The 12,595-nt window shown below is 35.1% G+C and overlaps 1 protein-coding gene across 1 annotated transcript; it reads right to left on the bottom strand.

Annotated features, from left to right (window-relative positions):
* Positions 1–646: 646 nt before the first annotated feature.
* LOC306865662 (ras GTPase-activating protein 1-like) lies at positions 647–12,571 on the bottom strand. The gene is made up of 26 exons (XM_079410404.1): positions 12,480–12,571; positions 11,424–12,088; positions 10,507–10,659; positions 10,192–10,327; positions 10,024–10,094; positions 9,532–9,649; positions 9,387–9,418; positions 8,824–8,876; positions 8,595–8,745; positions 8,419–8,497; positions 8,210–8,333; positions 7,967–8,123; positions 7,788–7,875; positions 6,654–6,734; positions 6,426–6,583; positions 6,271–6,347; positions 6,020–6,192; positions 4,427–4,586; positions 4,209–4,351; positions 3,279–3,394; positions 3,104–3,190; positions 2,892–2,959; positions 2,686–2,774; positions 2,515–2,592; positions 1,732–1,866; positions 647–1,643 (listed from the first exon to the last, which is right to left on the bottom strand). The coding sequence occupies exons 2-26, from the start codon at positions 11,915–11,917 to the stop codon at positions 1,560–1,562; spliced, it is 3,105 nt and encodes a 1,034-aa protein (XP_079266530.1). The 5' UTR covers positions 11,918–12,088; positions 12,480–12,571; the 3' UTR covers positions 647–1,559.
* Positions 12,572–12,595: the final 24 nt, after the last annotated feature.

The raw sequence follows: 12,595 nt of genomic DNA, 5'->3' as shown, positions 1-12,595 counted from the left end.
ATGAAATGCCTTTAACTGAAAATTGAGTGTTTAATCTTATTTTTATACATTACTGACACTCTATCCCCCAATTTGATACTGTTAAGTGCTTTGACACAATCTGTATTGTTAAAAGCGCTATATAAATAAAGATGACTATATATTTTGTGATCTTAAGGTTGGATTAACTACACAAGTTTTGCCAAAATTCGAGGGCCAGTCTGTAGATTTTTTTAATTTCTTTTTTTAAAGCTTCAGACTATGATTATATCCAGTCACAGGATATCAGACATGTATTGTATTTTGATGTGATTTCAGAGCACATTCATTTAATTTGTCGTGTCTGTTTTAACCATTTATGTTGTGCGTTATATATATATATATATATATGTGTGTGTGTGGATCATATATATGATAATGTGTCTTCATATATGGAGCTTATTTGCAAAAACGGACAACTCAGTTATTTAATTTTCAAAAATCATGTTTTTTATTATTCTATCATGTTTTTATTGTTAGTTTTAGTAATTTTGTACCTAATCAAAATAACCCAACTGCAGTTTGACTGAAATTAATTGGAATGCACAATGAAAAAACTTGATTTTTGAAAATCGTTAAAAACGGAGTTATCTGTTTTTGCGTCATATAAATAATTTGTATGTACTTTAATCTGAATATTCAGATTTATTCCTGGATTCTGCAAGATCACCACTTTAAATACAACATATCGAAAGGACACAGAATAAACACCAAAATAAAAAAATGGTAAGAAATTCATAGATATCAAACTGACCAACAAATGACAAAATTCCTTTGATTTATTTGCATATATATATTAGAAAACATAATCACTGTATTTTTACAAGAACATTAAATGAGTGCATGCATACCTGATAGTGTAATCTCACTCACATCTTTATGCATATTGTCACGAAATCATTTTAGAAAAATTCAAAAGCAAAAAGCATTATTTTCAATTTCATGATTCCAAATATGAAAATAGTTTTGATACAAAATACCTTCTTCTGCATTTCTTGGTAGTTCCTATATCGGACATATATATATAAAATCAGATATGATGCTTTCTCTTGATCGCCTGCTCAAGCACAACATTTATAAAGAAAACAAACCAGTCAGAGTTTAAATTCATAAAGCATATTTGGTCTTCTAAGGCATGATTTTCGCAGCATCAGTTAGTTTACATGCGTTTTTCCTTCTCCACTTGTCAAGCATTACAGATTTTTAGGTAAAATGTGGTTTTAGTTTGTTTTCAGAGGAAAAACTGTAATAGTGTTCGACACTGCAGAATGCAAACAGTAGTTATGAATCTGGACAACATCACTTCTGTCACCTGGAAAACATCACTGTCCTTTTCATGACAACTGTGGAACGTTTCTTCTGCTTCATTTTTTTTTCTCTCTTTATGAAAACATCCTGTAAATATGGGAGTGCAGGTAAACAAACATTCACTCCCTGCCTTGTCTGTCTAATGTGACGTCTATGATCAAAAGTGGTTTATAATGTCATAGAACAGACACATGAAAGCTTTTAAAGTGTGCAGCACAATGAAACCCTGCAGTCTATCGGCTGCTGTTGGTCACTGCATACTGAGTTTGGGTCTGCTGCAGAAGTTCAGTGACTGCCAAGAGTTTTTTCAAGATGTGCTGAGCGAGAAACAGAACAATTGCACCCAACATGAGACCACAAGTACTGGCTTTCATCATTAAACACTTTATTAAGTTATAATGGTACCTGCTGCGCGCCCCTCTCATTACTGAGTATCCTCAGCTCATCTAAATGTGTGACACAGAGCTGGTGGAGGGCAGCGAGGTCACGGGCCAGGTCAGTGTTAAAGTGCTCTGTGGGTTCAGGCAGCTCTGGGACATTCTGAAAAGAGCAAATGCATGCAAATAGTAAAGACACACTAGACATATTGCACAGGGCATGTGAATAGGAAATCATTGGGGTTTTCTGGAAAATAAAAAGAGCTGATAAAAATGTAAAAACTGTAACTTGAATGCAATGTAAGTCGCTTTGGATAAAAGCGTCTGCTAAATGCATAAATGTAAATAAATAAATAAACAAATAGGCTTTTCGCATGTTTTTTGTTAGGGTAATGAGTGTTTCATGTGTTTTAGAGATATGTAAGTGTATGTATATTGTTTATTGTATGTTTTATGCAAGTGTCAAATATGAATTTCTGTCCAGAACCTCTATACAGACAACAAAGTAAAGTACATTTGATGATAATCCCATTTAAACTCATTGCTGAGTATTTCTGTGTTGAAAAATGTGGCTAATAAAGCATTTGCGCCCCCCAGAGGACATCTAATTTCTTTCTTATAATAATTTTTTTGAAGTTGTAAATAAAAAAATATTATTCAAAAGCAGACAATTCTATTTCAATCTTTCTACTTCAAAAAAAAATCCTTGTTTTATTCAATGTGTTACTAGCTGTTTCTTTGTAATTATTACTACACCACATTTTTTTCAGCAATATTTGCAGTAAAATTAGTTTTAGAGAAGTTGACAAACCCCAAGCTCATCCAAAAATTTGATCATTCTGTGTTTGTTGCTCTTGATGAATGGATTTACTCCTTCCATGTACGGCTCCTGAGAGGGGACAACATTAAATATTTAAAGAAAGCAACAAATATAGAACCACAGAAGTCTTTAAAACCTATTAAAATGTTTATTTTATTTTACTTTGGCACCAAATTCCACCAGGTTGGCCAGATTTTGGACTGCTTTGGCCACTAAGGTGAGAGTCCGGGATGCGATAGGGCAAGGTGGATCTGCAGAAATAGACCAAGTATTTGATGTATACATTTCTATATTTAAAGTCTGCCAAAATGTTGCTGATGCCTGTATAATAAAAACTGAACAAATTTAATTGCCCAATCACAGCTCACCTGCAATGATGTTAAAAATTCTGGGGTTGACTATAGCAGGACAGATCAATCTGAGGAAGACAAATCCACTGGAAAAGAAAAAAATACTTTTGTAAAACATTTTATTACATAGCTGTCGATACATTTATACTAATTAATATAATGTTTTATTTTAATTGTATTAAATCCATTATAAATCAAATATTGTCCTCCGACAAAACACATTTCCATACCTTATAACTCTAGTTCTCATGGTTGTGTTTCTGGGCCACTTCTGCTGTACAGCTTTCTGTAAACATCCATATATGAACCTGAGAGTCCTGCAAAAAAGGCATCACTCTCACATTATATCCTTGCTGGATCACAGGATTTATTGGCAGAAGTATATTTATATATACAGTGACTCACGGAGGGAGGATTTCAGCAGCCATGAATATTTTCTCCACCAGCTCAGACACAATACTCAGGAGATGAGCGAGATTCACGTTCACATCCTCATTCTTCTCCAGTTTAGATGGATTGAGCTAATTTACAGTGGAAACAACATATGTTTAGCAGGCAAATGATTGATCTACAAGATTGATCTATCAGCTTCAAAGGGTTCATTCATTTTTGAAGCTTTTTGATAACATAATTTGACATGCAAACATGTTAGCCAGTCATAAATCATAATAGGTAATTTAGATTTTTAAATATTAAAGATTCTGTTTAGTTCGAAGTGTTAAAGAGAGGATGTTAATATCTAATTAATAATTAAATGTAATTAAATAATTGATGATAATGATAATTCAATTATTGTTTTTTTATGGAAGACTGTTTCCACCACAGAATAAAAAAAAATTAAAAAGGTATTTTTTTTTCATCTCACAGTTCAGAATTTTTAACCTCTGAGTTTAAAGTATAAACTATTATTTTTATTTCAGTATTTTTTTTTTTTATCTCACAATTCAGATTTTTTTCCTTGCAATTCAGAATTCTGACCTTTCTCTTAATTCCGAGTTTCCATATAACCTTTTTATCTTAATTCTCACTTTATATGTCTCAATTCTGCCACGAAATAAAAAATAAAGGTAATTGAGACAGGTTTTTATACATAACAATTCTTACTTTCTTTTTTCAACAATTGCGAGTTTGTATTCCACAATACGGAAAAAAGGGAAAAAATGTCAGAGTTGTGAGATAAAGTGTCAGTTTTTAGTCCATTTTTTTTAGAACAAGAAACCTAATCTAACATTATCAGAGGACCTCAGTGGAAAAAAATTAAGTGCTACAAAAGGAGGATGTGGATATTTAAGCATGATGATCTCTATGCGATTTTGGTTAACATCTAAGCAATACCTCACAGGACTGTCTAGACTCCATGATCTTGAGGATGGTGTCTTTAAGAGCGTGATGAACAAATGGAGTGGCCGTAGCTTTCATGTACTGCTCCATCAGAGTACTGGCCAGAGTGGTGGCACGAAAGAGAGTCGTCGCTTCATCTGGAAAAACAAGCAACTGTGAATAATTCTGATGAATTCAGTCATGCAGCATAAGAAGAGGAATAAAACAAGTACCTTCAGCGCTGATCTCACGGTCATTGAGCTCTCTGAGCAGCTGGGCCTCCAGGTTCTCGTGTCTGAATATCCTGAGCAGAACGCTAGCCAGGAGAGTGCGGTTCTGTCCACACACGTGGGCCAAAGCACTGATCACATGCAACTCTTTCAGCAGAACCAGCTGAAAAACATCAAATATTATATGCTGGAATGAGTTGCCAGTTCTAAAATAAACCAATTACTAATTACTATGTGTCTCTACCAGGGATATTAGTGTTTAAAACTATTAAAAACTTTTGTGTTAGTTGAATTACAGCTGAAATTAAATAAAATACTTACAATTTTGAAATGTTACCTTCTCAACTAACAGAAATAAGTTTAAGCACTAAAATGAGTAACTGGAAATAAACAAAAACTTAAACTAAACTAAAACTAACCTAAATAGCATTGCTGGGCAGCGATTAATCACATCCAAAATAAAAGTTTGTGTTTATATAATATATGTGTGTGTACTGTGTATATTTATTATGTATATATAAAGACACACACATAAAGTATATATTTTTAAAATATTTACATGTATATATTTATATTAATATAATTTATATGTAAATATATAAACATAACATATTTTTCTTATATATATATATATATATATATATATATATATATATATATATATATATATATATGCATGGGTGTGTATTCATATACATAATTATACACAGTACAAATACATATGTTATGTACACAAAAACGTTTATTTTGGATGCGATTAATCGCGATTGATCGTTGCCCAGCACTACTAAATAGTAATATTAAAAAATAAATAAATAAATAAAAATCACAAAAGCACAACAGAATTACTAAAAAAAATATATAACTAAAATTCAAAAGGAAATATAAAAATCTCATTCAAAAAATGTTTAATAAAATACTTACAGCAATTATAAATAATAAGCAATGAACTAAAATAACAATGGTCTCAACAGCCAAAAATATTTCTCACTGGCCATTACTCTGTATTTTTATAAATAAAATTTCCTCAGTGTGACATTTTTACACAAAAAAATAGAAAAATAAAAACGGTAATTGTGGATTTTTCCCCTAAAAAATAAATCAAATGACCTTTTTTCTTGCATATACAAGTTGATATTTTGCCATGATGTTAACAGTATCTTGGAAGTCTGTTTTTATTTGTTAGAATTGCTTGAGAAAAGTCAGAATTGTAAGTCACAATTACCTTTTTCTTTTTTATTCCATGGCAGAAATAGGCTTTCATAATAATGTTACATATTTATTAGAGAAATTCTGTGGGAAATTATATAGTGCATTACTTGACTTCAGGACATGACAGGATGATCAATGATACCTTAAATAATGTGATGTTGAATAACCAATATCACAAAATACAGATTTTTATGTCACAACATTGCATTAATTCCTCAGTTACTTGTATCATTGCACTTTCATCAGAAGGGGTCAGACTCATGTTCTTATATTGTGACTGAAATGCATTGTAAATTCTAGGACAATTACTAGTCAACTTTCCAGTCACTGAATTTTAGTAAAATGTTGACCCTGTTTATATATCAACTCATGTATGTAGCCAACCTCTTTTAACTCATTGTACACCTCCACAGGCATGATCTTCTCCACAGAGTAGCGCACTCTCAGGCGGAGTGAGCTGGGCGCCACGTTCTTCAGAGGCACGTGGGAACTCAGAGGAAACCACTCGTCAATCATCTGACCCCTTTGTAGCCGACACAGAGGGCAGCACATGAACACTGCGGGAGAAGAGCGCATGTTATTTCTTATACGAAAGTTTTGAAAGTCTGAGCATGAAGTAATAAGAAGGAACGTACAAATATCGTTCTCTTTGCTTTTTTTCATCTTGTTGCTCAGGCTGATCTCAAACCTGTTGATGTCGCTGGATAAGTTACTGCAGGAGTATTGAGAAACATTAATAAAAACGTTTGATTTTATAGAATTACTATCAATATCTGAGGAAGTGGCTTACTCAAAAATGAACTCCTCTGTCCACACAGGGTTTTGGCCCTCCCGCAGATGGGTTTTTGCAACCTGAATGCTGTTCAGGTAAATGTTGCAGTAGGCGTTCGTGAAATGTTTACTAGGAAGGTGGTGAGACTCCTCAACATTTAGAAATAAGCTACTGACCTGTAAAGATACATGTGAGTAACAGCTGGAATTCATGACATTAAACAACAGGAAGCAACTGAGAGTTTACCTGACGCATGCGTTTGTTTGAGCAGGGTTGGCTGGGTTTCCTAAGGTTACTACAGAAAGTTTGCAGACATTTCATCCAGTCCTACGCAATTGAAGGGTGTAAGAAATGAACAAGAATAAATTGAACAGAATTATATTTACAGTGTTCAACAAAAGCTATTTTTCTATCCTCACTGCTGCAAGATGACAATATTACAGCCAAACAGATCTAATTTTAATATATACACACATCGTCTGTTCAAAAGTTTGGGTTTCAGGAAGATATTGTAATATTTGAAGTCCTTCATATAATGAAGTCCTTTATGCTCCCCAAAGCTGCAATTTTTTGATAATAAATACAGTAATAAAAAGTAATATTCTGAAATATTAGTACAATTCGAAAGAGCAGTTTTCTATGTTAATATTTCAAAATATAACAAAAACAAAACAAAAAATGTATATGAAAATATCATTTTACAATGTAAAAGTCTTTACTGTTATTTTGATCAATTTAATGCTTCCTAGCTGAATATAATATGTGACCCTGGAGAACAAACCCAGTCTTAAGTGTCAATTTTTCATCACCTGAAAGCTGAATAAATAATCTTTCCATTGATGTATGGTTTGTTAGGATAAGACAATATTTGAAAATCTGGAATCTGAGGGTGCAAAAAATCTAAATATTAAGAAAATCGCCTTTAAAGTTGTTCAAAAGAAGTTCTTAGCAATGCATATTACTAATCAAAAATGAAGTTTTTATATATTTATGGTAGGAAATTTACAAAGTATCTTTTTGGAACATGACCTTTACTTAATATCCTAATGATTTTTGGCATAAAAGAAAAATCTATAATTTTGACCCATATAATGTATTTTTGGCTATTGCTACAAATATACCCCAGCGACTTAAGACTGGTTTTGTGCTCCAGGGTCACATATAATAATACAAATAATAATCTGACTGACCCAAAAACTTTTGAAAAGTAGTGTATATGGAGCTGGATTTGGAATGTATGAAATTTCCCTTTAGGACTGAAACCAAATGACTGACAAATGCAGTATTTCATATGTTAAGCTCAAGACAGAAAATCATTTGGACACTCTGTTACTCTGATGAAAGTGTATTAGCCAGCATTGCTAATGAAGGCTTCAGTACCTGAGCTTGTTCCGGGGTCTCTCCAGCAAAGTAAAAGATACACTGCTCCTCGCTAAAGTGCTGTACAACTATCTGGAAACAGTTTGGCCTGCAGAAGAAAATAAATAAAATAGCTAAATGTATTTCACTCGAACCTAAAGTTGAACTATTATCAGTGCATAATACAGTGGGAAACAAACCTGCCAAACATGCTGTCATGGACCTCGTACACAGAACACACACTCAAGTCAATTAAACCCTTTGGTTTGGTTGCTCGTTTCTCACTCTCAAAGTAGATCAGCTGGGAATCGTTTCCCTCAAGGATGAAATATAGATTTTTCCATCTTTTTCCTTTTCCTATAAAAGACACAAGACTATATTTCTTAGTAAAGTGATTTCGAAAATGTCTTCAATGTAAAACTACACTGAAAAGTTAGCAATACCTTTATTGAACAGGACATATCCTTTCTTCACAATGTTTTTATAGAAAGCATCCTTGGTCTTTCTGCGGATGGTGTTGTAGATTTCTTTACCTTCGACGGTGTCAGTAAGCAGCTGCTCCTGGTGCTGATGAAATCCCAAATTCAAATCATTCACACAATAACATCAATAAAATGAATCAGAGTTTTTGAAAAATGGTTGTTGCACATACTTGGACAGATAAAGCATCTTTAAGGTTGTGGCCCTCAACTATCTGTTCCTTCCTGTAGTGTTCAATGATGTCATCAATACTGTACAAACAAAACCAAGAAAACACAAGCAATGTGAGTCATGAAACTCGATTTGATACATTCCAAAAGCCATACAATGTTCACAAATCACATTTACCTGTTGTAGTAACGGCCTCCCATCATAAACTGGTTGCTGGGTGTGGGGCTGATTTTGAAGCGCTGGATGGTCTCAGTGGTGCGGAAGTACAGCGAATAGTCCCCAGGTGTGCCGTCAGACGGGCGCACCAAATAACTGCCCACCTGCCCAACTGGGGAGAGCGATTACAGGAGTTAAGCAGGTGTAACCCTACGCGGTTTATTGCTTTTTAACATTTTTTCGGACTGACCTGTCATCAGTAGGTTGTAAGCCTCTTGCTTGTTGATCTTGCCATGAAACCAGCTGAAAAAGACAGATGATGTTTAGCAGATCATAAGTGATAAGGCATGAATATAATCACATATGTGACCCTGGAGCACAAAACCAGTCTTAAGTCGCTGGGGTATATTTGTATCAATAGCCAAAAATACATTAGGATATTAAGTAAAGACCATGTTCCATGAAGATATTTTGTAAATTTCCTACCGTAAATATATCAAAACTTAATTTTTGATTAGTAATATGCATTGCTAAGGACTTCATTTGGAAAGGCGATTTTCTCAATATTTAGATTTAATCCAGATTTTTAAATAGTTGTATCTCAGCCAAATATCGTCCTATCCTAACACACCATACATCAAAGGAAAAATTATTTATTCAGCTTTCAGATGATGACACAAAAATTGACACTTAAGACTGGTTTTATGGTCTAGGGTCACATATTTCTATTAATTTTATGCAGTGTATAGTTTGCATTACTACTGGATACTAACACCACTCAAACAGGAATCAAAACAAAATAATCAAACTCACGCTTTCCCCTCATGTGGGTCTTCTTCACGTCCCTGTGAATGTGTCAATATAGGACACACTGTCATAATTCTGTATATATACATATTCATCCAGTTATGGATGTGTTTATTTTTTATTTTTTATTCTAAACAGTGTTTCTACTCACCACTTCCTTCACGAGGTCTTGGACTATAAGACCCTGCTCATCTGTTCGGACATTCGTCACCCACAACCAGCCGTCCTCCAGTTCATTATGAACTATAAATGTGTCGCCTTTGAAGAAACTGTGAGCACAAGAAGTCTAATTAAGTAAACTTTCTGAACATACTTCAAAATGTTATTTATTCCTATGATGACAAAGCTGAATTTTCAGCACAGTCTTCATTGTAATATAATCGTTCTAATATACTGAAGAAACATTTCTTATTATCAATAGAAAGAAAACAACAGTTGTGCTGCTTACTATTTTTGTGGAAACCATGATAAGTTGTTTTTTCTTTTATGAAACATAAATCTTTTATTACATTATAAATGTCCATACTGTCACTTTCGATCAATATGAAGTGTCCTTGCTGAATAAAAGTATTAATTTCTTTAAAAAAAAAAAATTATATATTTTATATATAGTATATGTTTGAAAATAACAAAATCAAATGACCTGATCTCATCAGTTTCAGGCACTTTGGTGTATGGGAGAATTGCTCGCACCCTCCTGCGGTCTTCAACAGGCTTACAAAACAAAAAGAAAATATTTCAATATATTGTGAAAATGACTGTCCATTTTTCTGTTAATAAATACTACAAAATGTTTACACTTTATGTCTACCTCTGGAGGAGCGACTGGTGATATCAGCTTCTCTCCTTTCAGCAGACAGGACACGTAACTGTAATAACCAATCAGATCCGACAGAGAGGAGAAACGACGGCCTCCAATGTAGTAGTCTCCACACATGGCGATGATCCTGCAAACATCCATTACTCAGGTCACAGACACCATCTCATTATCTAAACACAAAACCTTTCAGATTAAAATGTAAGCACATTGCAAATAAAGATGTGCCATGATCATTCGTGATTAGTTCAATTTAAAGATGTGATTTGATTCTGAAGCTGGAGACAAAGATAACAGATAAACAAACACCTGAAATGACTGACTGTGTTGGTCATGCTAAGGAAAGACAGCACAAATGAGCCGGGTCTGCGGTCACTCTCCCTGATAAGGTAGCTGCCAGCCGTCCTGGCCTGAAGCAAACGCTCCTCTGCGATCATCCGGTCCAGCTTCCCATGATACCACCTGTCGAGTTACAAACTCCATTACAAATCTTTTATTATTTTTTATCACAGATCAAAGTAAAAGGAATACTTCAACCAAAAATGAAAATTTACTAAAAATGGACTCACACTCCAGCCATCCATGATGTAGATGAGTTTCATTATTAAAACAGATTTGGAGAAATTTAGCATTACATCACTTGCTCACCAATAGATCCTATACAGTGAATGGGTGCCGTCAGAATGAGAGTCCAAACAGCTGATAAAAACATCACAATAATCCACACTACTCTACTCCATCAATTAACATCTTGTGAAGTGAAAAGCTGTGTTTGTGAGAAACAAATCCATCACTTTATGGATCTGTTTATTCATAATATTGCTTTCTCCAGTGAATCTGAATCAGGAGAGAAATACGCACAGATCAAGCAATAGTTCTAAACAAATATGTGGGTGGATTTTGATGTGAGATTACGGATTTATATTTTGGAGAGAAGCAACAGTTAAAAATTAAAACAGTGTAATGATGGTTTTGTTTCTTACAAAGACTCAGCTTTTTAATTCATGAGATGATAATTGATGGACTGAAGTGGTGTGGATTACTTGTAGATTATTGTGATGTTTTTACCAGCTGTTTGGACTCTCATTCTTGGTGTGGTCTGTTCGGATTAACTCATCTACATCTTAGATGGCCTGAGGCTAATATTTCAACCATTGTTTTTATTTTGGGGTGAACTATCCCTTTCAACACTCATTGGATGCATAATGTCATATTACATGACTCACTGATTAGGAGGTGGCGCAGTGAGGGTTAAAACAACTTCCTCATCCTCCCCAACTTCCTGCACATCCAGAGCATCACCTTCTTCAACGATGCCCAGCGGAAGAAATGAAGGGGACGCCAGGCACACCTCAGGACTCAGCGACGTGGATGCTATCCGACCGACAGCACCTTCATGTGGAGGATCTGACATCCCCCTCCCAACTCCTGAAAAAGACCCCAATATAACAGGTCCAGCACTAATACCACCTGCCTTTGAGGCAAACATGACTGTTCCAGGTCTTGGATCCTTTCCAAATACAGAATATGTGAACCCAGGAGGCTGTTTAGGTGGTAAAACCGTGGTATGGATGGACAAGCCTGAGCCCAGGTCCGAGATCTGTATACCCTGACCACGACAGGCTGGTAAATGTGTGGTCCCATCTCCCCCTGCCCCAGCCATCCGGGTCACAACCGAAAAGGGATCAGGCTCCTCGCTGCCACCATGGGTTGCCATCATTGTCACCCTGGGATGTTGACAATGAAAGCTGACAATGTTCAGGAGGGTTTCCCCTCCTGAAACCTACACCTTTATTCCCTTTTAGGAGAGTTTTCTCTGATTCACTGTGGTGGTTTGGGTCTAACACGAGACAGACAGCTTCAGGTCTTCATTGTTTGCTTTTCTCCTAATCTGAAAATAAGCACGAACACGGTCAGAAAAACTCAAATATTGTGATAGAAGTATCGTACACATTTTGCTAGTGCATTTTTGCCTTTCTAATCACAACACGATCTTTTTTATATGAGAATAAACATCAGATCTATTATGAGGAACTGCATTTTCGGCTAGAATAACACTAATAAAAAACAGAATAAAGTTAAATCTGCATACAACTGACGGCTATGTGCGTTAGCTCGTTAGCTTAGTTTGGTTCTGTCCAAGTTTGACACCACAAAATTTTAGCGTTTGAGGTTAGTTGAGCGCTAAGGCTTATTTACAGTGAAGCAGGAGTGTTAAAAAGTTGGGAAGAGATGTTAAAGATGATGTTAAGGAAGCTTTGCGTTACTTTTGTCTCACTCACTTTGGCTAGTTTCATGTTGAGAGTTGTGTTGTGAAGTCTCGCGCAGCCCCTCAAACACTCCCACCTCGCGTGAGCCCGCCCGCCGCGCTCCTGACTGCCTTGAGGCGCGCGCCCGT

The sequence above is a fragment of the Barbus barbus genome, assembly GCF_936440315.1.
Source record: "Barbus barbus genome assembly, chromosome: 47".
Lineage (NCBI taxonomy): Eukaryota > Metazoa > Chordata > Actinopteri > Cypriniformes > Cyprinidae > Barbus > Barbus barbus.
Note: the sequence above shows the minus strand (reverse complement) of the source record. Positions and strands in the feature narration are given on the sequence as shown.

What these genes read in the sequence shown, in the direction of transcription:
- LOC306865662 (XM_079410404.1), bottom strand. Translation starts at nt 11,917, where the DNA reads ATGATGGCAACCCATGGTGGCAGCGAGGAGCCTGATCCCTTTTCGGTT. An exon ending in CATGACAGCATGTTTGGCAG is followed by an intron (nt 7,876 to 7,966) that starts GTTTGTTTCCCA and finishes TTTCTTCTGCAG; the next exon opens with GCCAAACTGTTTCCAGATAG. An exon ending in AATTTTTAACATCATTGCAG is followed by an intron (nt 2,775 to 2,891) that starts GTGAGCTGTGAT and finishes CTATTTCTGCAG; the next exon opens with ATCCACCTTGCCCTATCGCA.